Raw genomic sequence first — 23,804 nt, 5'->3', positions numbered from 1 at the left:
AGCCTCCCCCGCGGCCAGCTGCGGAGCCGCCCGCCGCCCCCGTTGGTTTCTGTCCTTCTCTCCCGGGCGACAGAGCCACCTCGGGACGGCCCGGGGAACGTGAGTTCCCGGCCCTCTGGCTGCGGCTGGTCGAGCAGGCGTGGAGGGCCAGGAACCCCCGCGGGCACTGAGTTCCCCACCCCGGCCCAGGGTCGGCGGGGCAGAGCAGTCGCCGAAAAGGCAGCGGGAGCGAGAAATGACGCAGTCTGAGGTCAGACAGGGCACACCCCGGGGGCACTCCGTAGTTCGTAGTGTCGGGTCCCGCCGGGCTGCTTGGCGTTCACAGCAGCCCCCCGGCGCTCACGGGGCAGCGGGCGGAGCCCCTCTCACAGGGGAGGGAAGCCGAGCTGTTGGCTAGTCGGCGGCGACGCCGGGGAGGGGGTCCCGGGCCTCGGGGCTCCAGAGACGGCCGTGGGCAAGAGGCGCGGGGAGACCCGCAGCCAGAGAGCCCCCTGCGCGCCCGGAACGGGGGCGAGGCCGTGGCTGCGGCGGTCACGGCGCTCACGTCGGTCACGAGACCGCAGCGTGCAGCGGCCGAGCGCGTGCCCCGGGGGTGTCCGCGGCGCGGGAACACGCGCGCAGGCGCTTTCCCGCGGCACGCGCGCGCCTCCTGGTGGCCACGGCGGGTACTGTCCCCCTCCCCAGGGAGAGTGAGGAGCGCGAAGGAAGAGCCGGGGAACGCGGGGCTGGGCTGCGCGGGAGGCCAGAAGGGGCCTTCATGCGCCCTGACGCGGGTTCCCAGGAAAGCAGACACATTCGTCCTAAAATGGAAACAGATAAAACCCATTCTGAATGTGTTTGATGTATTGCTACCGTTAGTGCGACACCTAACATTCCCGGACTCGGAATCGGCCGGCCCTGTTCTGCGTAACGCTCCCCGTGTCTTGTGCTGAATCCTCACACCTCCGTGTGCCGAGCCGTCCTTGCAGCGCTGGGCCCGGGCTGGGGCCACACCCGGCTGCCCCCAGGCCCGCACCACGGCTTCCCTCCAGCCCGCACTCCCCGCACAACTAACTGTGGGAAGGCGGGCGAGCCGTAGTCAGGTCAGAATCCCGCGGGAAAGAGTCATCTCTCTTCTTGGGTATCTCTGATCTCTTCCAGCCTCCGGGAATGACTCCGTCCTCGAAGGCATTTTAGTGGAGGAACAGCTCATCTGACAGACCCTGGAACCCGGACGTTGAAGCCAAACTAACATTTATAGCCAACACCTGCCTCCTCCGGACGCTGCCTGGTAGTGGGGGATAGGGTGGGAGGGACAGGGAGCTAAGCAAAGGTCCGTATCCTCCGAAAATGTAAGAGACTAGTCAAGGAGACAGACATTGACAAAAATCTCTGAGACCAGGAAAAATAGGATAAAGAAAAGCAAAAAATACTAAGGGTGGGGGTGGGAAGAGGTAGAACTCAATGTGTCGGAGAGTTTGAAGGTTTATGGAGAAGCCGCATCTGATGGGGGCATCTGATGGGGACGGGGGTTCGGTAAGGAAGAAGGGACCGGACAAGGAAGCAAGAGGGAGGACGGATGGGGTGGGGGAGGGCAGGTGCGTCCAGGGCTCATGCTCTGGGCTGGACGGAGCTCATGCACACAAAGGGCACTGGGAGGACGAAAGGCTGGCGTCAGAGGGGAGCCCTGGAGGCCGAGCTAACAGGGTAGACCGTGCCCAGCACCGAGAGCCATTTAGGCTCTTCACTTGCGAGCAGCGGTGTACTTAAAACCGTGCTTTAGAATACAGTCTGTGGTTGTTGACGGGGGCTTGCTCGTTTCCAGGCCAAGGCAACCAAAGCTGACCGAGGGGGTTGGTGGGCACGCGGAGGGTGGGCGCACCGTGAACACGCGGAGACCGGCTGCAGGTGGCACAGAGGAGCAGAGAGATGACACGGCGAAATACCCCCCAGAGGCCTCAGCGCAACCAGGCTCACCTCCACTGGTCTCCTCATAGCCGGCTCGGAACAGTAAGTCAGCCTCACGTGAGGGCCGCACCCGGCCTGTCGCAGGGGCACGACGCGGAGGGCAGAGCCACGTGGCCGGGACACGGCCTCGCCACGGCGGCGAGGGCACCGCCCGTCACAAGCTACTGACTGGAGGGAGGGGGAGAGACTTGGCCGCCCACTAGCTTTGAGGATGCTTGGGCCCCTGAACACTGTGGTTTCAGGAGAGAAGACGGGGCTGGAACGCAGACAGGCAGATGAGGATCGACAGACACCTCCTGACTCCTCTTGGGAGAAGTTTGATGGCAAAGGAAGGAGAGAAGAAGGCAGCAGTTTGAGAGGGGAAGGGGGGTGACAGGAGATATCCTTTCCCGGGATAGGAGAGATTGGGGTATGTCTGCTTGTTGGGACAGGGAAGAGAGTACCACGGTTCCCGGAGCTGGCGCGGGCCAAACACAAAGGTTCCAGAGGGGAGGGCAGCACCCCGGCGTTCCTGGAGGGTCAGCCGGAACAAGCAGCGAGGAAAAACTTCCTTCCCGAGGCAGGGAGTTAGGAAACTAGGGAGATTAGGGAAGATCCCCAAGAGTCACCACAGAAAAGAAAGCCCTGTGCACAAGAGTAGCAAAAGTGGGACAAGAGCCTAAGCAAAGAGTGGAAGACTGAGAATCGTCCTATGGGAACCCGGGTGTTACCTTCCCCTCTGCCCTCCAAGTAAGCTGTGTCCCCAGGGCAATTGTGGTACCACAGAAGGAAATTGGGGGCATTGGGCAGAAAGATGGGGGCTAAGAGCTGGAGGCTCAGATATAATTTACTAAATTAGAAAGCGTAAAAATATTAATATCCAATGCTAGCAAAGGTACAGGCAGAGTGGACCATATACTGCTGGGACAATTTTCTAGAAGGCCAATTTGGCAATATGTATTAAAAGCTTTTCAAATGTCACACTCCTTTGTCCTCTTTTCAGTTTTAAGTGTTAAATCTAAGGAAATCGAAGATATGTACAGATACGTTCAGTGCTATGTATAATATAAAAAAGGAAACAATTTTTTCTTTTTAATAACTATTTGCTTTAAAAAAAATTTTTTTAAGATTTTATTTCTCGGGGCGCACCTGGGTGGCTCAGTTGTTAAGCGTCTGCCTTCGGCTCAGGTCATGATCCCAGGGTCCTGGGATCGAGCCCTGCATTGGACTCCGTGCTCCACGGGAAGCCTGCTTCTCCCTCTCCCACTCCCCCTGCTTGTGTTCCCTCTCTGGCTGTCTCTCTCTCTGTCAGATAAATAAATAAAATCTTAAAAATAAATAAATAAATAAATAAAAAATTTAAAAAATTTTATTTATTTGAGAGAGAGAAAGAGAGAGCAAGCAGGCAGAGAAGCAGAGGGGGAGGGAGAAAAAGGCTCCCCGCTGAGCAGGAAGCCCGACGTGGGACTTGATCCCAGGACCCTGGGATCATGACCTGAGCCGAAGGCAGATGCTTCAGGGACTGAGCCACCCAGGCACCCAGAAAAAAGGGAACAATTTTCAAGGCAGTAGACTTTAGTACGTGTGCAAGAGATAATACTAGGCAGCCACTAAAAATGTAAAAAAAGCATTTATTGACATGATAAAATGATCAGGACAGTAGTAAGTAAAAAAGAAAACACAGTACACAAAATACAAGTATGTTCTTATTCTTTTCAATATCTACCTATACACACGTGGGTGGTGGGGGGAGAGGGGCAGGGAGGTGAAAACACGTATCTGGCTTGGACAACTGCAAAATTATTGTGACCGTTAGCTGGGATGAAGAATTAAGGAGAAATGACCAGTTTCAGGCATGAAGATATGGAGCCGCCGGTGAAATATGCTGGACACACAGAAGGGAGGCTCAGGAGAGACCTTTCGGTCACAAACATAGAATCAGAGTCACGAGCATGGAGGTGGCTTAAACCTCAGGCACAGACACTTCCCTGACAGGGCGTCATAGAGGGAGGGCAGCCAAAGACAGAGTCCCCAGCAACCAACACAGAGGGAGCAAAAGCAGCACGGCCGAGAGTGAGGGCTCTGAGATGGCCCGAGGTCCCCGTCCAGCCCCGCGGCCCCACGCCTGCAGACGAGCTTGCCCGCATCTCATCGCCGGAAAGCACGGGGCTCTCCCGCCCCAGCGCGGCCCGCGACGCAGTCCAGAGATGATCAGCCCTTCTGCCTGCTTCGGAGACTTCTCACCTGCTGTCCCTTCCCCTCGCTGACCCGTCAGTTCTCTTGCAGCGTCCCCCACGGGCGCTCTCAGCTACCCCTTCCCGCGCACGTTCAGCACGCCGGGGCTTTCTCAATCTCAAGTGGCGCTCACGTCTCCAGTACTCGTGCTCTGTGCCTCTCCCCCCAGCGCCAAACTCCTCCCGCGTGTCATCTGTACACGTGTGCATATCGTCTGTATGTAAGTTTGACCCCCCATCACCCCTGCACAACCCCTTTCTCAGGAACTACAGGAACACATCTCCCAGCTCTCTCTGCTCAAATTGCCCTCAAAAGCTGCCAGCAATCTCCTTTTCTTAAAATCCAGTGGGCTTCATTTGGCCAACACAGACTTTGATCTCTCTGCAAATTTGATGATGCTGACTGTCCTTCTTTCTTGAAAACACATTCTGGTTTGGTTCAATAAACACTGATGGAACACTTCTCGGTTTGGTCATAAAATTTTAAAAAGGACAAGACTCAATCTCCGAGGATGAGGAGTTGAGCCCAGTTGGAGCAGTTCCATGAATTTAGCCAGAGACCTTTGCCCCGGTCAGAAGGGCTTCAGTGGGATGGCGAAGGCTGACTTCAAACGGCACTGAGCGGAGGAACAAAGCCAACTTATGATAGGAAGAGAGGCAGCAGAATACAACTGATTCTGTTCGGCAATCTGTTGGAGAAGGTTAAAGAAAGAACTTTCCAGACAGTCCCTGGAAGGGAGCGTAGAACGGAGCAGGGTTTTTAGGATGTGGAAAGACTTCGCAAGCTTCTAGAGTGAAGGAGATGCAAGGCGAAAGCTGAAGACAGCGTGGGGCTAAGTGATGGGCTGGCTGGCACGGACATTGGAGCACTGGTGTGGACAGGAACGGGGCACTTCCAGTAAAGCTGGACGGAAGCACTCTCGGACCGAGGGTGGGAAGAGCCCCACGGGTACCATGCCACAGAGACCAAGGACCAGGGGTTGGCAGGTGTGGAGTGGTGTTTTTGTTTACCAGAGTTTTAAAATAATCTGAATTGGGGCTCAACACTTAAAAATCATGAGATTTCAAATAAAAATCTAGATTTCCAGCTTCATCTCAAGAACTGGAAGAGACGGTGGGCTGGCTCCGGGTGGGCATGGGCTCTGCAGTCGCCACCACCCGTCACACGTGGCAGTGCCCCCCGGCGGGGAGAGCGTGGCTGCCTGGCTCCCCTAGGCATCGGACTCTGACACCCACGCTGTTTTTCCTTCCTGCTCCTCAGACTCATCCTTCTACGTCGCTCGCCAAGGCTGCTCCTTCTCCAACTGGATAACCGGGTGTTGCTTCTGTTCTCAGCGCTCTCCGCAGTTTCCCTTTGAGATCCCATCCAACCACGGCTTCTGTAAGCTGCCCGCAACCCAGCACCACGAAATCACTCAACAGCGGGGTTGCAAAGGAATTTAGAGATCAGACGGTTCAGTCTTCTCAATCCACAGAACACAGTCCGATCACAGAACTCTAGAGCCCAAAGGAGTTTTAAGGTTAACTAGCCTCGTTTACAAACAAGGAAACATAGGTGTCAGAGAGATTAAACAATGCTCCTTCTCCTTCACCACACACTCCTGTGCAATTCAACACAAATCTCCTGAGTTCCGACTTCATGCAAGGCACTGCGGGGGACAGGCACTTGGGTCAGCCCCAACTTCCCGCACATGCACACAGACTAAAACACGGGAGTCCCAGCACCACGAACGTATTATGGGACAACGGAAGAAAACAAAGTCCCAGTGATGGAAATCTGTATTTACCTGTATGAGTCGATTTAACTCGTTCCTGAGAAGGGGCTAGGGCACATGCTTTAGTTCTTGTTGTGCGCAGACGTTCTTTAACATAGGAGGAAAAATGCTCAGACAGCTGAAGTGACTTGTCCAAGGTGACAGGCCTAGAAACCGGGTCTCCTAACTCACATTCCGGTGCTCTTTCCCTTCGGCCCTGACTTGTCCGGAGCACTCTCCTTTGGCGTTTCTGAATCACTGCCCATCTATGACCTTGCTTTACCCACTCAGCAGCTCCACCATTCTTCCGGCTGGGATGGGTCAGCGTCTGGCAGCCACGTGCAACACATGCAACAGGACACACCCCTACAACACCCCTCACACCTATTCTGCAACAGCTTTCCCTTCAAACTGTCTTTTATCCAGGCCTTTCTCTGGTGACTGCTTCCACCACTGCGGGGGAGGACCTTATTATCTTAATATGGTCTTGTCTTCCGTCACTGACAAACTCACAGAGCCTTAGAGGGACTTGTATCCAAACTTCGCCCAGAGAGAACACAGCTTCTCTGGGGCTCCTGACCCTGACAGTGGCCAGCCAGCTGCTGTGCGGGCACCCACCTGCCTTCAGGGTAGCTCCCTTCACTACGGGGCACCCACGTAATGAGAAAGTCCAGTCACTCACCCACTCAGCAAGTGCTTACTGACCATGCTCTCTGTCCCAGGCACAGCGCTTGCCACACTGGAGATTAAACCGTGCGGGGCTCCCCACTGGTCTTCTGCACACTCACCTTTCCTGTCTTTGTCCTGCTGGCCTCAGGTTAACTTTCAATTCTGTTTCTTCATCTTGCACATGGAGAGAATTATCTGTTGTGAGAATCAACTGATACAACGTGTAGAAGTGCTCTGGAAACCAAGCGTAACATAGGTAAGGCTTTCTCCTTTTTCTCCAACTGTGTATTTTTTTGGAGGGGAGGTGATGCCACTCTCTCTCTTTTTTTTTTTTTTTTAAGATTTATTTATTTATTTGTGAGAGAGAATCCCAAGCAGACTCCACGCTGCCCACCGGCCGGATGAGGGGCTCGATCTCACCACCCTGACATCATGACCTGAGCGGGTATCAAGAGTCAGAGGCTTAACCACTGAGCCACCCAGGCGCCCGCCAAGCCCATTTTTAAATCATACTGCACACATGCACGAGTAAGCATCCCATGTATTACGCTGAAACCACAGTGAAACACCCATGAACCTACCATTTCACCCAGTTAGGAGAGCGCAGCCAGCGGCAGCCCCCCGTCCCGCCGCGTCCCACCCCCAACCTTTCCAACTACTCAAGAACGCCCTGTTCACCCTTCCTCCGACTTTTTACAGCGTCTTACCACATACACCTAACGCTGTGTTGCTTATTTTTGAAGGTTATACAAATGGTTGCGAACGTCTGCAGCGCTCCGGGATTTCTCCGCTGGTGCCTCCCGGGGCGCCCTGGGGTCCCCGCCAGCGAGCGGACTGGCCCGTGACCGCGGCCTCTGCGCGCAGAGCTGGCCGGGGCTCCTCCCCACGGGGTCCGCTCCGGGCACCGCCGCCCGGCCTCGCGGCGCACGGAGGTTCCACCGGGACTCCGCGGCTGAGCGCGCCGCCCGCGCCCCCACGGGGCCATCTCGGTGCCGGTCGCGCAGAAAGGAGGCGGTGCTGAGGTCACGCATGCGCACCCGCCGCTCCAGGCCCGCGCGCGACCAGACACCGCGGTGCGCCCGCGGCGTTTTTTCCCCCAATCTCGGGCTCAAGCTTTTGTGTACGCATGCGTCTTGTCCGGGCTGCGGTTGGCTGAGGACCCCGTCCGTCATCGGAGTGGCCAACCGAGTGAGGCTCAAGATTCACTTCCCGCCCCACAGTGGGGGCGCTGGGCGGAGCTTTGGGTCTTTGTCCGCCTCCGCGCTAGTGTGGACGAGCCCACTGAGAATGTGTGTGGGCCCAGCCGCCGCTTAACGATTAACGTTGCTTTCGTGGCCGCGTCGTGGCGGGGAGGGGGAGTGGGCGGGTGGCAGGCCGAAGTAAAGGGCACTGGCCGCAGTGGCCACGGGGCAGCTGCCAGTCGGCCGTTTACTGAGCACCTGCTGTGTGCCCGGCGCTGCCCGCCGCGCCTCCCGGCCTCCCCTCGCCCCATCCGCCTGCGGGGAGGCGCCCGGCCCCGGGGGCTTGAGGGGCGGGCCCGGCGCCGCGTGACCTCCCGCTGGGCGGGCCCGGCGCGGCCGCGTCACCGGCTTCTGGGAGGCACGTGGCGGCGGCTGCGCGGGGAGGGCGAGCGGCCCCGGGGCGGCGGGGGGCGCCCTTCGCGGGACGCCGACCCGGCGCCGAGAGGGGCCTGCAAGCGCGGGAAAGCGAGTGTGCGGCGAAGAGGGTCAATGCAGACGGTCCCGTAGCGGTCATCGCGGGGCGCCCAGGCCGATTTGCCCTGCACCTTCCAGCCGGGAACTGCCGGAGGCGCGGTGGAGAGAAGCCCCGAGCCGGCTGTGCCTTTGGGCCCGCGGGTTTCCTAGCTGTGAAGGGTTGGTGGAAGTCTGCGGACAGAAATAAGCGCTCTGTAGCCACTCCAGTAGGAGCCACTTCGGAGCCTGGGGTTGGTCGCTTGTGACCTTTTCACATCCGCTAGCTGTTCCTGAAACGTTTCCACAATCACAAGGCTGGAGAAGTTACTCAGCCCATGGGACTGAGGAATGAGTCAGAAGAACACGAGCTACAGCGAACTGGCCTGGCCTCCTCCTTGGCTGCAACAATCCGATACCACCCTCTGCTTCCTGCCTCCAAGAGCCACCTCTTCGGGGATGGGAGCCCAGTGGGTGCGACTTCTTCAGTGGCCCCTTAGCTAAGCCCGGGAAGCGAACCCACACCTTTCCTCAGCCCTGTTGATCAGGTGCTCCTTCAGGAGCTTCAGAGCAGAGGAGAAGCTGCAGAAAGTCACCGCACCCTGGAAGAAAAATCCTTCAGCTTTGTAGCACTCTGCAGGGTACAAAGCACACGTTCTCGTCTAGCCTGGCTGAAGGCATACTGCGCCAGGCACTGAGCCAGACAAACATGGATGAGGCAGTGCATTTTAATTTTTTTTAAAGATTTTTATTCATTTATTTGGGGGCTGGGGAGCAAGAACAAGCAGGGGGAGTGCAGGCAGAGGGAGAGGGAGAAGCAGACTCCCCGCTAAGCAGGGCTTGACCAAAGGCAGATGCTTAACTGACTGAGCCACCCAGTGCATTTTTATTTTCATTTTTTTAAAGATTTTATTTATTCATTTGACAGAGACACAGCGAGAGAGGGAACACAAGCAGGGGGACTGGGAGAGGGAGAAGCAGGCTTCCCACCGAGCAGGGAGCCCGATGCAGGGCTTGAACCCTGGACCCTGGGATCATGACCTGAGCTGAAGGCAGACGCATAACGACTGAGCCACCCAGGCGCCCCTACCCAGTGCATTTTTAAAAGGAGCTTTCAATCCAGTCGTACAAAATAGAAAGCAGTACCTCCACGTTGGGTAGGATGAGGTGGGTACTCTAAAGAAGGGGTCATATTCCCAACACTGCTCAGCCAGGGGGGAAGGCAGGGAAGTCAGGAAAAGCTTTATGGAGGGAAATTGTAGGAGTGGGAATCTTGAATGGTAGGACAGGTTTCAAAGGTAGAAACAGGTGTAGAGCTGTTTGGGCCCACAGACCTCCTCTTTTTTTTTTTTTTTTTTGAAAGATTTTATTTATTTATTTGACAGAGAGAGACAGCGAGAGAGGGAACACAAGCAGGGAGAGTGGGAGAGGGAGAAGCAGGCTTCCCGCAGAGCAGGGAGCCCGATGCGGGCCTCTATCCCAGGACCTGGGATCATGACCTGAGCCGAAGGCAGACGCTTAACGACTGAGCCACCCAGGCGCCCCCCACAGACCTCCTCTTACCCGAGTAAGTCATCCAGTTTCATGTCTTTGACAAGTAGCAGTAATAAAAATAAGGACTAACACTTACCGAGCCCTTAGTATGGATCAAGAATGGTTTTTGTTCCTCTGGAGTGTCCTTCAGGTACCTAACTGAGAAGTGTCATCTTCCCTTATCAAAAGAAAGCCAGCAGCCTCTAAGGTTGCACTGGGTGTCCCTATGAAGGAACAGTTGGGCCTTTAGAACCAGATACCTCTTCCTTAGGTTCCCATTCCCCTGACCACTGTGACGAGCCCTGCAGCCACTCCTGGGGAGCCGAGCACCTGTATCCCCCTCCCTGCCCCTTGATGCCCCCAGAGAATGCACCAATGAGTGTTCCCTTGTTCAAGATTAGCACAAGGCTAGGGGCACGTGGCTGGCTGAGTCAGGAGAGCGTGCAACTGTTGACCTCAGGGTGGTAAGTTGGAGCCCCATATTGGATATAGACATTATTAAAAAAATAATAATAAACTTAAAAAAAAAATTAGCATAAGACTAGTGAGTCAAGCAAGGCTTTGGTAAAGGCAGGAGATCACAGGAACTACATTTGTGGTTCATTTCACCTACACCACACCAATACCCGTGTGCAGTTCAGGGCCTAGACGTGGCCCTCATCTTGCCCGGCCCCCAGCCTCCCTTCATGGTCCTTGGAGTTCCCATGTCCTGAGGTGGACTTCATGGGTGACCAACACCATGAATAACTTCCCTCTTCAGAAAAACCTCCCTACGCACGGGGTGATGTACCCGCAGGCCTGAACAGGATGACCATCTACCAATGCCGCGAATGGCTTCTGTGCGTGCCTCTAACTCAGTCTGAAAACCTCCCCTGCAGACGGACCCGGGGCTGCAGCGCCACCGCCCAGTCGGAATTCCAAGCATGAGTGTGGGAGCCACTGATCCTCCTTCCTTTCCTTCCTCCTCTGCCTTCACCAGGCATTTTCCAAGTCCTATAATTCTACCTCTAATCTTTACCAAGAGGTGCCCGGCTGGCTCAGTCCTGGAGTGTGCAACTCTTGATCTTGGAATTGTGGGTTGTGAGTTTGAGCCCCAAGTTGGTTGTAGAGATTACTTAAAAACAAAATCTTTAAAATTTAATAATATTTGCGGGGTGCCTGGGTAGCTCAATTGGTTGAGCGGCTGCCTTCGGCTCAGGTCATGATCTCAGGGTCCTGGGATCGAGCCCCACATCGGGCTCCCTGCTCCACGGGAAGCCTGCTTCTCCCTCTCCCTCTCCCCCTGCTTGTGTTCCCTCTCTCGCTGTGTCTCTCTGTCAAATAAATAAATAAATAATCTTTAAAAATAAAATAAAATAAAATTTAATAATATTTGCTAAATTCACCCTCTCACTTGTAAAGGATCCTGACTGGTCCTCCCACACCATGCCTCCGCGTCCCCCCACTGGCCCTCCCACTGGTCCTCCCGGCCCTCAGCACCACTGCCTCTGCGTCCCCCCACTGGTCCCCCCACTGGCCCTCCGCACCACTGTGGGAAGGAGCGTGCGCTGGCAGGAGCTTTCTGAAATGCAGATCTGACCAAGTCCCTCTTCTACTTAAAATCCATTTGAAGACCAAACATCTGCAGGATAAAGCCCAAACCATGGCAATAAGGCCCTTCACGGTGAGGCTTCTGCCTCCCTCCTCTGCTTTCCCTGCTGTTCCCTTGACCTGCAGCACAATCTGAGGTCTCCTGAGCACACCACATGCTCTTCCTGCCAGCAGGAATGTCTTCCCTGTCCATGCTGGCCCAGGAACACCTACTGTCTTCAAACCCAGAAGCCTCCCCTGGCGTCGCCTAGCTTGGATTTGGGTGTGCCTCAAGTCTGATCCCGCAGTGCACTCATCTCCTTCCTATGTGACATTTACTGCAGACCGCTGACTCAAGGGTCAGCTGTTGCTTCACTTGGCTCTTGTCTAAGCTGTGAGCTGCCTGGCCTTCTCTCTGTTTCCAGGGCCTAACAGAGGGTTCCCACAGAGTAGGTGCTTAATGCACGTTTGCTGCATTTCGGACGGAAAGAGAGCAGGAGCAGAGAACCGAATGATCCGTCAGGACGCGGAGTGGGCTGCCTGGCTGGTCTAGGGCCCAAGGGATGCGCCGCAGGACACAGAAACGAAGCCTGAACAGGAGGTCGTGTTGGCTCTTTGAAGGCCCTGGGAGCCAAGCCGGGGAGTTTGCACGCTGCCATGTCAGATGAGCAGAGCTGCCCCCCAGTGGGGAGGACGGGCCGCGGAAGGGCAGGCCTACAGCAGCTTGGGGAGACTGCCCACGGCCGGCCGCACAACCACGCAGGGGCAGAACCAGCGGGCCAACCAGTTCCGGACTACATCCCGTGCAGAGATCCCGGCGCCCCCCGCAGGGGCACAGCAGTGAACGGGGCGCCCAGGTTGTGCGGCTGTGGGTGGGCCCTCCACCAGTCTGGAGAGGCGAGGCTCTGTTGCAGACACCATCTCTGTGGAGATCTCTGTGAATCTCTGGGGCTTATTTTCTGTTCACACGAAGTCCACGGTGGTAACACCTGGAGGCAGCTTAGTGACCCGGGCCCTCTGATGGCTTCGGCCACTCACACAGCAGGGACAGCACTCGGACAGCCACGCACCAGTTTGCTCTCGGGAGGGACGCGCCTGACTTGCCCTGCCAGTGCGTTGGCCAGGACCGGTCCGCTGAGCCGGCATGCCCACACGGTGACTGGGCAGCAGTGTGCACGTGCAGGAAGGGGAAGAGGACAGAAGTACCGGGGGGCAACAGTAACGCCCACCCAGCACACGGAGCAGGGACCGAGATCGAGGGACAAGGGAGGGGGCTTCTGCTGGGGACTCAGTGTCGCGTCAGGGCGCCTCACGGGCACGGGGGCGTCCTGCGAGTGGGGGGCGCCCTGGCCGTGTCTGGGGAGGCATGGACCTCTATGGAGGGCTGTGGATGGGAGGCCTCTGCTCTGTCCCCTAGGCCTCTCCTCAGAGCTGCTTCCGTGCCACAGCGTGGCCCCTGGCGTCCCCCAAAATGATGAGAGGGACCCCGCCGCAGAAGTGCCCTGCCTTCCGCCCTGCCGGCCGGGCTTCCTTGCACACACGTGCCCACCACGCGTCGGTGTGAGGGAGGACCCCGCCAGGGCCAGGCTGGGGTACCCGGAGGCCGTCTCTCCAAGGGGCGAGCGCAGGGCAGCCGGGGCGGGGGCGCATCTGGAGGACGGGGAAGCCCTTCTGCGCCTCCTTTCTCTCTGCCGCAGCTGAGGGAGCAGCGAGGTGCGGTCCGCGGTGGCCCCGGGAGGGAGGCCAGTACAGATCGCTGCATCGTACAGACAGGAAGCCGGGGCGCCAGCACCGGGACTGGCCGACCCCTACGACCCCCGCGACCCCGCCACGGGGGGACTTCCCGCACTTGGAGACGCCCCCGCGTCCCTCTGTGCTTCAGCAGCGCCGGCCTGTGCACACCCTGCTGGGGCCGAGCCAGACGCCGCATTTGACCCTCCGGCAGGGCGGCACCAGGTTGGGGGGCCCTCGGGGGTGCCCTCGGAGAGCAGGGAGAGGCTCCCTGGCACCGTTAAAGCACCCTGAAGGGATAAGAGGGCGGCCTGCGTCAGCAGGATCCACGGCGAGTTCTTGATGGTGGCTGGAGCCCTGCCCTCCATGACCCTGCTCCTGACCTGGCCTAGGGCACTGCTTCTCTGCCTCTCGAGCTCCAGGAACCCCCGTGTGGCTTCCCCCAGGACAACCCCGGCCCGTGGGGCGGCCTCTGCTTCTGACAGCACCTGGAGGAACCGCCCACCTGAGACCTGGGAGCACCCCTCACCCCCCGCCACCATGCTGAGCGGACCCTCGGGCCACCCGGTCCTCTCCTCCGACCGCGCCAAAGAAACCAGAACCCAAGCCCAAGTATCAGAAACGTGTATTCTTTTTCTTTTAATAGTAAACCTCTTTACAACAAATATAGTGAAAGAGTTTTCAAACAAAACTCATAAGAATCCCGAGGACTTTGTCTTCTTATTGTGTAGAATACTAAGAAAGCATCACCATACAGCACGGAAAGAAATATTGAAAACAAATCAACAGCCACACACTTGGACTCGCCCTGCCCAGGACCCAGGAGCAGCCCCAGGAGTGTGGGTGATTGTCAGGTTTGGGGGGGCACCTCCATGCCTCCCTCCCTCTCCCCCTTCCCTCTGGGACCTGAATGGGGAAGACAAAGAGAATCCAGATTCTCCATAGAACATTCGAGCCCCCTGCCCCCACACAAATCCCACGCCTTCCACCATCGCTTAGGGGGTGGACAGAGGTGGCAGAGGAGAGGACAAGAGTTCCCAGGCTCCAGGTCTCCTCTCCTCTACGAAAGCCTAAATTCACCCCCACCCCACCCCAGGGGATTCCAAAGAGTCAGTTAAAAATATATAGATATAGATATTTCTAGATACACTTTTACATCATTTCTGTCTCTCCAAACAAATAAATAATCATCAAGAGAAGGTGCATTAATTCCTTCCTGTCCAAGGTGGGGAGGGCTGGGTAAAGGTCGGGGGTCAGTCTTGCTGCATTGAGAGCACTGCTGGGGAGGGGGGAATGGTGCGTCCCAGTGGAATGGGAGGGTCCTCTTGCCCACTGTCCCTGGAAGCTGTGGGAAGGCTGGGGAAGGGAGGGGCATGGGATGACTCCAGTGATTACTTTGGCAAACGCCCAGTTCTTAGGAGGAAGGAGTAGGTGGAGGCAAATTTGGCTTTGCGAGAGGAAGAAATGAAGCCCCCCCCCCTTGAGGTCTGGGTTCCCAGGGACCCATGCGTCTGGCCAGCCAGGAGCCCCTACCCCCAAGAGAAACCTTGGGATACTGAATTGCAGAAATGTCACATATTCATTCACAGACCCACCCCCTGCCCCCAGGGAGAGAGGAAGGACACACACACACACACACACACACACACACACACACACACACACGGTAATCAAAAGCCAGGTTTGCCATTACAAGGCAGAGGGCAAAACTGGTGAATATTGCACCGTGAACCGCAGGGGCTCTCGTCCCCACCGTGTGTCTAGTGGCGGCCAAGCCCAGCTTCCAAAGGTGGGCGGACTGCTGCCAGGAACAGCCTGAGAAGGGAAAGCCAGTCACTCAAGCTTTATTGAGCACCTATCGCTCACCCATTCGGCATTTACTGTGCACCAACTACGTGCCAGACACTGGGCAAGGCTCTGGGGACGCATGCATGCGCAAGCCTATACCCTGGCGTACTTCAAGGCCCTGATGGAGTCTCGTCGACTCTTCAAACTCCCTCTAGGAACCCACGGAGTAGGTTGGGACATGCTGTGTGCCCAATCAGCAGGTGGGGCTTAAACTCTGAGTAAGGAAGGATCACGGCCCAAAGAAGAAGCTTCAAGAAGGAAGAGAATCATGAGTGTCACCCTGAAAGCAGGACTGGGGTGGGGGAAGAGCAGGAAGGGCAGCTGCGTTTGTGCAAAGGACCGGGGACTGGGTGGCCACTTGTGCGTGGAGCCCAGGAGAGGCAGGGCCCCAGGGAGAGGCAAAGGGGGCAACTGCCGGATCCCCCCAACTGTGGTCCAAACCTGTCAAAGCGGAGGGTGGACTGGGGCAGGGGCCAAGCTGGAGGGGCGTGGAGCTGGAAGCCAGGGCTGTGCGGCCCAGCGGCCACTGTCCCTCCACAAACACCAGGCACGTGCACACACGGACATACCCTCGGAGCTCGATTCACACAGATCCGTGGATAGGCCCAGATGGGCTCAGAGACACACACCGGTATGTCCACGCCACCATACACACACACAGATACCGGATGCCCTCACGAACACGCTCAGGTGCACGTGTGGTCACATACACCCCTGCTTCTGGTTCCCTCCCTGCGTCAAGTGTCGGGATACTGCAAGCGGCTGGGTCGCAGGGGCAGGACCGCAAAGCTGGGCCTTGTCTACCGTCTACTGTCCTACTGGGATGACGCCCCCAGGGAGCGATGCGCCCCTGGGGCAGAGGAGCTGGAGCAGGGGAAGGACTGGGGCAGACCCCCTGTCCGCCTGCACACGCCACCTGCCCACTCGGGCCAGCCCCCTCCGGATGGCAGGCTGGGGGCCTGCCCCCTCCCGTCTGATCTGGGGTCCAGCCTGAGGTCCCAGCAGAGAGGGGCGGGGCGGGGAGCAAGAACAACAGCAGAAGAGTCTCATCTGTACAGTACGGGCCGCTTGAGTCATTATTATTACAATATACTTTGACAAAAATAGAATCTCATTTCATATCAATACAACAACAACAAAAAAAACAGTTTCCTGGACTGTTACACTGCTAACGTTTTCCAAAGGTTGCTATTTACAGTTACAGTAGCCAAGAGGGAAGGTGGGCTGCCGGGGGTGGTGGGGCAGGAGGTAGGCGACCAGGGAGGTGGGATCGGGGCGGGAGGAGCTGGGAGGGGCCTGGGGAGGGCCCAGGAGGAAAGGAGGCAGGCGGGCCTCCCACCCTCCCACCACCCCAGTGTCCCTCCTTTGGGGATGTGTCCGTGCAAGGAAGAGAGAGCCCCCACTCACACTTGCCCCTGGACGCCGGGGCGCCGGTCCTGCTGAGCCACCTCACTGGAGCTGTCCCCCCGCCCCGTCCTCCCTGCACTTTGTGGCCTGCTTTCGGGGGCTGGTGTCAGCCCAGGGACGGGGAGCTATTGCACTGTATATCTTAGAGAAACTACCAGGGACAGAAGGGGGCCCCGAGTCACCCCTCACCCCAGCTCTCGGCCCCTCCTCATGGCTCTCCGTCTTTCTCTCCAAATGTGCTTCCGAGGGGCCCCCTACCTCAAACCCTGCCCCCGGCCTCCGAATCCCAGGCAGCCTTCCCAGCCCAGAGGCTCGGCCAGCACCCCCACACCTTGGGGGTGCAGCTCATGCATGAATCCGTGAGAGTGTCATGTGTGTGCAGGGGCACTGGGGGGCCAAGCTTGGGCATTTCACCCCATGTGCCTGTGGCCACGGGAATAGCCCAGACGCAGAGACCCTTTTCAGAACCTGGGCTCACTTGCCCCCTGAAACACAAACCCACCCATCAGGCCGACTTTGGGGTTTCAGTATATTATAAGGGGTTTTGTGGCCTGGTAGGTTTTTTGGTTATCTCCCTCTATCTGGGGGTGGGGTGGGAGGGCTCCGCATGCAGGGCTTGGCACCCGTCCTGTCCCAAAGGCCTGTCGGGCTCCCCACCCCCTCCTGCAGCATATGTGTACAACGTGCAAAGTGTCCCCCTTCCCGCAAAAAAGAGCCCCCCCAGCCAGTAAAATGGCGGGGGGTGCAGAAAGAGGGGACAGGAGCATCCTCCTCTCCAAAGCGAGAATCCAAATTAAAAAAAATATAATAATAATAATAATAATATAATAATTATACACAAATGTAACCGTCAACAGGACACGGAGCACAAAAGGAAGTGGGGGTCGAGCGGGAGGAGCCCAGGGCCGGGAGGGGTGGGCGGTGAGATTGTCAACTCTTCGTCAGGGAGGCTGAGAGGAGGGGGCTGGGAATCGTCACTTTAATGTCTGCAGAGAGAGGAGATGGAGAGCGGGGTGTCAGGGCCCTGGCCGCGGGCTGGGCGTCCCCCACGCCCCTCTCCCCGCAGGGCCAGGGCCTGCAGCGGGGGGGGGCTGTGGAGGTGGCCCAGAGGCCTCCCGGGTGGGGGCTCGGGGTGAGGGTGGTCCCGGGGTGCAGCACACACTGGTGGGCGGGAGGGGTGACACTACAGTACCCAGGTGTCGAGCCGCATCCTCTTCACGGCGGGGCCCTCAGCCTCGGGCTCCTGGGCTGGGCGCAGCAGGCCCAGCGTGGGCCCGAAGTCCCCCCGTCCGTCGTCCCGGTCCCCGGTCTCGTAGGAGCTGCTGGCCGGGCTGCTGAGGCCATCGCCAGGCTCCGGGCGGGCGGCCGCTGGGAACCCAGCTGGAGGGGGCGGCGCGGGGCTGCGCTCGCGGCTGGGGGACACCGGCTCCGACTTGATGCTGATGTGGGGGTGGGTGGTGACTGTGAGGGCGGCCCCCACGTGAGGCAGAGGGCTGCCCGGGCTGGGCACCGGGACAGAAACAGAGGAGGTGCGGGACACAGAAGGGATGGGGGGCCCGGCAGGGAGAGGGAGGAGGTGGGGCGGGGAGGGACATGGACAGAGAGGAGCCGGGAGGAGGGGGGCCAAGTGAGGGAAGAGGGGAAAGAAGGGAAGCAGCCACGTTAGTTTTCTGTTCCCGCGTCCCCCACGGCATCCTGGTGCTCCAGGCTAGCTGGGGAGGGGCTCCCAGGCCGCCGTAGTAGCCCATGTCCCGTGCTGTCCACTGGTGACAGAGCACCTCGAGAGGGCCACCCCGCTCCCTCCCGACAGGAGCCTCCTCTTCCCACCCTCAGCTCTGCCTTCCCCAAGCCTCCCGCGCCCCCCCCCCACCGCGCCCCGGGACTCACATCAGGCTGCTGAGAGACACGGGGACCAGATGGGGCTGCGGCTGGGGCGGCTGCTGGGGCTGCTGGGGCGGCGGCTGGGGCGGCTGGGGCGGCTGCGGCTGGGGCGGCTGGGGCGGCTGCGCGGGCTGAGGCCAGGCGGTGACACTGCCCAGCGACAGCCCCCCGGGCGAGCTGAAGGTTGGGAGGGAGGAGAGCTCGGCGCTGCTCAGCTGGTAATCTGCAGGGGGGCGGTGAGAGGAAGGACGCACTCAGCAGGGCCCCCCGCTAAGGGAACGCACGTCGACACAGGCAGCAGGTGCCGCTTCTCAGCAGGATGAAGAGAGGTGCGTTTTTAAAATAGCGTTAACTTCTTTTTTGGGACCACGTGTAGATATCACTTTCAGAATGTCAACTCAAGAAAGAAGGGGAAAGAAGTCAGGAGGGTCTAATACACGTCTGTCATCTCTTCAACTGCCAGGTCCTTTCTGAGACAGGGGCGTCGTGGGGCCGCGAGAGGGATGGCGCACGGAGGCTCAGTGCCATCACCACCCCGCGGCTCGTCTCCAGACCGTTAGCGCGGCAAGGGTTCGAGCCGCCGCGCCCGCACACCAACCCGACGGACGGACGCGCGTGTGCCCCTGCTGGGCCCGCAGAGCCTCGTGGGGCCCCGCACACCGGGCCAGGATTCCGGCACATTCCCCGCGAGGCGGTGCCCCTTGCTCTCGACCATTCCCGTCTTAGTGAAGAAGCTGATGTTTGCACAACCGACACCCGGCTGGGGCGTTCCAGGCTGCAGCCAGTCTGGGGCAGCTTAGTAAAGGTCCCCCGAGGAGCCCAGGGCGATGGCGCTGTGGGGGCGCACGGGCGCACCCGCGTGGTCCCACCACCGAGCTCACTCAAGGGATCGTGGGCTGCAGCTCCCGTCTCTGCAGGGACGACGGCACCGCCGCGCAACCGAGCAGGAAGGTGCAGGGCAAGGGCGAGGCCTCCCGAGGCCCCGTGACCCGGGGCAAGCGGCAGCGGCGGCGGCAGAGGAGCCCCGCCTGTACCCCCCGGCCGCGAGACCGCGGAGCAGTGAACGCACACGGGGCGCGCACAACCGCGTCGGGCAGCGGGACGTCTCCGCAGGCTGGCCTGGCGCTGTTACTGATCCACAAACGAGGCAACCGCAGCCTCCAGCGTGGGGCGCCCCGGGTCCCAGAGCCAGTGGAGGAGCTAAGACAAGACCCCGCGCCCCTCGCTTACCCGTAAGCCTGGCCTAGAGATGGTCCCTGCTTGCCTCTGGTCTCACATTAGCCAGCAGCTTTGAGCCATTCTTAGAAAAAGCAGAGCGAGGGCAGGAAGGAGCCCCTCGGACTCGTTTTACAGACAAGGATGCCCACGCTCGAAGAGCGTACAACCTCGCCCGCCACCCCCCTGCACCCGAGGGGCAGGGGCTCCCGCATGTTGCCACCACACTCCAGCCCCGTCTACGCGGAGGCCCGGGGCGTCCTGGACGGGAGGAACGTGGCCCACGGGCCGCCTGGCAGCCCACCCACAGCCACCAGACCTCTGCAGCCGGTGTCAGCAGGGGGCCAGGCCTGTCCCTTACCCAGGACGTCACCAGAGCCAGACCGCCCGCAGCCGGAACTTGGACTGGGGCCAAGGACTACGAGCGGTGAACAGCGAAACAGCAGCGTGTTGTTTATGTACGTAGGGGCACCTGAACACACCCGCTGTCGAAACTGAGGCCTGCTGACACACTGCAGCAGCAGGACGAACCGGAGCCCCGGCTCCTGGGAGGATGTGAGGAAGCCCACACTTCCCAGCAGGGCCCCAAGGGCAGGCCCAGGGTCAGAACCTGCTTTCACACCAGACTGACAAAATAGTCTCAAGTCTGGCCTTGCCGGGCGCCTGTCCCAGCTTCCCGGACGCCCGCCAGCCTCCCGTCCTGCTTTAAGAGGCCTGCAAGGGCCAGAGAGGATGGCAGGAAACCACCACCACATTTTGGGATTCCCAAACATGGTGGCTCCTGAACAGTGGTCTGCGCTGCCCTCTGCCAAACTCCCCGCCTGCCCACGACTCTCCCAGAGGACACTGGCCCCCAGGGGCACGGCCATCCGAGGCGGCCCGAGGACCCCATGCATGAACGGGACGAGGGACTGCCCGCACCACACCTGGGTGGGAAAACCTGGACGGGGACACGCACGGCGGGGTCTGGCCCCTCTCCACAGTGGGGCAGCTCCAGCTCTTTCCTGCCCCCAGGGCTTCCCTGTGTCCGAGCCTGGGCTCTAGATTTTTACCCAGGGAAGAGGTAGGATCGTGAGAGGATCTGTATGGGTGTCTGGAATGGAGGCTTGGGGAGGAGGAAGAAGTTTAGGGGCCTTTTGATCTAGTCTGATCTCATCACAAACAGCCCCAACACAAGCCAGTCAGGGGTGAGGGACCGTGAGGGGTGGCTGAGGTCTCGGCAGTGGGATTTCCCCACGGGGAAGTCCTTCGTGACACGACAGCGTGGAGTGCGGGCCAGGATGGCCCAGAGTGTCACCGACTGGTCCTGGGAGGGGCAGTGGGTACCCAGGACGGCCTGGGCACTGGGTGTCCTGTCTGAATTCTTCGACCCAGACACCTCTCCCGTGTCTCTGAGCAGCTCTCCACCTTCACACCCCTCCCCGACCTTCATCGGTCCCCCCACTCCTCTCCCCTCCCCATCACCCCGCCATGGAGCCACCACCAGGGTGAGGGGCCCTGTCCTCCCTCCTCCCCCTGCCCCTCTTGGCTTTCCCGGGAGGCTGGGTAAACCTTCCTGACAGGCTTTCTCTCTCTGGCCTCCTCTACCTGTCTTCTCTCCCTTACTCCTTTCTCCTCTTCCTCCTCCAGGAAGCCTTGCTGAACCGACCATGCCCCCTCCTCTCTCCCCAGCCCTGGGCTGCTGGAATCATCTGCTCAGCCCACCTCTGGCCCGGCTCCTCCTCAGTCCCTAAGGGCGGGGACTCTTTTCTCCATTAGGTCCTATATTAAAAATGGGGAATACCTACTTATTAATTTGAATTTCAGACAAAACAATGAATAATTTTTTAACATTTCAGCAGAAGAACGTCTTTGACGCATTATTTATCCTAAAAAATTATTCATTGTTTTATTTGAAATTCAAATTTCAGTGGGCATCCTGTTTCTATTTGCTGGCGACCTTCATCAGGTGGGGGCTCCCCCCAATCCACTGGAGCACCCCCCAGGACCATCTCCTGCTCCCCCTCTGGTCCCACCCCCGCCCCAAGGCCAAGCAGCTACAGGGGGGCTGAGGGGCTTGAGGACTCACCTGTGTTGTAGGCAGTGGGCATGGAGGAGAAGGGGAGGCCCTGGCTGAGTAAACTCGGTGTTGCCACGGAAACCACTGGCGTGGTGAGTGAGTGGGTAGACTGGGAGGCCCCAAGGCGCTGGGCATTGTTCTGCAGGAGGAAAGGGTCTGTCACCAGGCGGCAGGAGGGTGGCCTGCGTTCCCCTGGCCCTCCACGGCAAGGCCCAGCTGGGGCCCCTGCCCCCCGCGGCCCAGGGGGGACGGCTGGGCACAGCGGCGCCCGCAGACACACACGAGCGCTGGTGCACCCCCAGAGAGGCTGCGAGCCGGGGAGGGGGCGTGCGCACGTGCACGGAGGACGGCACGCCGGCCCGGGGCCGAGCGAGAGCAGGCTGCCGGAGCACGCCGGCATGTGCGCGGGAGCGAGGGGCCCGGGGCGCGTGTGCCTGCGTGCACACACGTGTGTGGGGCTGTCAGCTCCATCTGCCGCTGAGTCACTTGTTTATTCCAGCTCCGCGCTGGGGCCGAAACTGCCGCCGTGTTGGCCGCCAAAGCCCGCCTGCCTTTTCCAGCCTCTCTGGCCGCCCGTCAGGGAGCTGGGGAGGGAGGAGCCCCCGCCCCACGCCTGGCTGAGGGCGAGTACGCGAGTGTGACAGCGCGTGCGCGGCGGCGTGTGTCTGAGCGCGTGTGAGGCGGGCTGTGCGGGGCTGCGCACACGGGGAGGCGGAGAGGCGGCGGCGGGCCCCGGCCACGGGCAGCTCTGGCCTCTCCTTGGGCCTCAGCCGCCTCGGGGGACGTGCTGTCCCGGTCCGGCTGGCTCTCCTCCTAAGGAGGCCCCTGGCCCGGGTTCCAGGCGTGCTCCGTGGGACTGAGCCAGAGGGCAAGTCCGGTCCAGCCCCCCTAACGCAGGCATCCGGGGGCACATCCAGACGGGGCCCCTGAGGCCTGGGGCTGGCCCCCGCGGCATGCACACGCGTGCGCGCACACACACACGCACAGAAAGGGGTGTCTGCGTGAACACAGCGTCACATAAAGACGTCCACGTACACACAGCTACACACATGCACGTCTAACCCCTGACCCCCGCCCCATTCACCTCTGTACCCCGTCTGGCACTGAGCACGGCTCCTGGCCGATAACCAAACAACACACACCACGCCCGCTGGGGGAGGGACAGGGCGCGCTCCATGCTGTGGCGCAGAGCCACGGGCGGACCCAGGCTTTCAAGCCACCGCACACGTCTCAGGGCCTCACTTACCAGATCTAAATGGTCCTCAGTCTGGGAGCGGAAATAAAACCAAGGGGGCGGTTCAGTCTGCGGCCTCTGCCCTCCCCTCACAGCCCGGCGCCCACAGCCGCCCATCTAGCTCTTCACACACAAGCAGGACGGCTGTCCAGCCTGGGACAGAGCTCTTCCCTGTCCAGACCGACTCCAGAAAATGCCACATCCCAACATGCACCCGTTAGGAAACCTTCATCCTTCCGCTGTGGTGGCAAAGCCCTCCCGCCCTCCTCCCCAGCACAGAATCTTCTCTCCCACCTCCTGTCCCTTCCTCCTGCCCTTGCGCGTGGCACGTCCACGTTCCAACCTCTCACGAGGCCCTCTGGGGAGAAAGAGCTCACGAGAAGTCCGGCTCCTACGGTCTCCCTCCGGCAGTCCCACCTATTGGCTAGCCCGCATCTCTCCTGCTGGGGGTTGGCTCTTCCCCAGCCCCGGCCCCTCAGTGCAGACACCCACTCACCAAGTGATGCATCAACCCCTTTCCTCCCTGGGAAGTGATGACCCTCAGGTCGGGCTTGCGGCTGGGGGCTCCAAGCTGGGCGCTGTGGGTGGGCGGGGGCGGAGACTTGGCAGGGATGCCCTTGTTGAGACTGTTGCCGTTGGCCACGGGGAGGAGACCGGGGGAAGCCCGGGCACTGACGTAGCCATTTCCTGAGAGGAGGAGATGGGGGTCAAAGGTCAGACACGGACCCAGCCCCCAGCCCGTGTGCCAGGACTCCATACTCAGACTCCGATCTTCGCCAAAGACCACCCTGTCCTGGGAGAAGGGGGGAAGGCCCCTCACTCGGGAATTACTGGTTATTCTCCTGCCTCTAAGCGACGTGTGCCGGAGCAGGGGTGGGGGGCCACTGGAGCTGGACGCCACAGTGGCCTCGCCTCGCCCCCTTCCCTCCTTCTGGTCTCACAGACAGGGCGTCCAGCACCTTCCGATCCCACAACCTGCCCCGACCGATCACAGGGACCCGGCTGCAGACAGGGAGGGCAGCCTGGGACTTGGGCCTCCACGAGGACCCCCAA

The 23,804-nt window shown here is 59.7% G+C and overlaps 1 protein-coding gene and 2 long non-coding RNA genes across 8 annotated transcripts in view; 1 reads left to right on the top strand and 2 right to left on the bottom strand.

Moving 5' to 3' along the window:
- On the top strand, positions 1-2,961 carry LOC116628185. Its single transcript, XR_004298595.1, has 3 exons — positions 1-250; positions 1,141-1,270; positions 1,805-2,961. It is a non-coding gene; the product is annotated as an uncharacterized LOC116628185 (long non-coding RNA).
- Positions 2,962-3,573: 612 nt separating this feature from the next.
- LOC116628202 lies at positions 3,574-7,581 on the bottom strand. 2 transcript variants are annotated; one of them, XR_004298597.1, is made up of 4 exons: positions 7,291-7,581; positions 6,703-6,817; positions 5,948-6,081; positions 3,574-5,657 (listed from the first exon to the last, which is right to left on the bottom strand). It is a non-coding gene; the product is annotated as an uncharacterized LOC116628202 (long non-coding RNA). The 2 variants fall into 2 exon arrangements; XR_004298596.1 differs by having other exon boundaries at positions 5,948-6,022.
- A 6,139-nt stretch (positions 7,582-13,720) lies between these two features.
- Positions 13,721-23,804, bottom strand: part of MEF2D (myocyte enhancer factor 2D) — a 30,437-nt gene continuing 20,353 nt past the window's right edge. For 4 of the 5 annotated variants that reach the window (XM_032398275.1, XM_032398277.1, XM_032398276.1 and 1 more), the window contains exons 7-12: positions 23,248-23,438; positions 22,764-22,784; positions 21,527-21,656; positions 18,250-18,466; positions 17,555-17,864; positions 13,721-17,348 (exon numbers count right to left, since the gene is read on the bottom strand). In XM_032398275.1, coding sequence (XP_032254166.1) covers positions 17,337-17,348; positions 17,555-17,864; positions 18,250-18,466; positions 21,527-21,656; positions 22,764-22,784; positions 23,248-23,438 — 881 coding nt within the window. In that variant the 3' untranslated portion in view covers positions 13,721-17,336. The remainder of the gene's footprint in view (positions 17,349-17,554; positions 17,865-18,249; positions 18,467-21,526; positions 21,657-22,763; positions 22,785-23,247; positions 23,439-23,804) is intronic. The other variant, XM_032398280.1, reaches the window with a different exon arrangement.

The sequence above is a fragment of the Phoca vitulina genome, unplaced genomic scaffold, assembly GCF_004348235.1.
Source record: "Phoca vitulina isolate PV1807 unplaced genomic scaffold, GSC_HSeal_1.0 scaffold115, whole genome shotgun sequence".
Taxonomy (NCBI): Eukaryota; Metazoa; Chordata; class Mammalia; order Carnivora; family Phocidae; genus Phoca; species Phoca vitulina.
The sequence above is the reverse complement of the archived record's forward strand: the minus strand, read 5'-3'. Positions and strand labels throughout refer to the sequence as shown.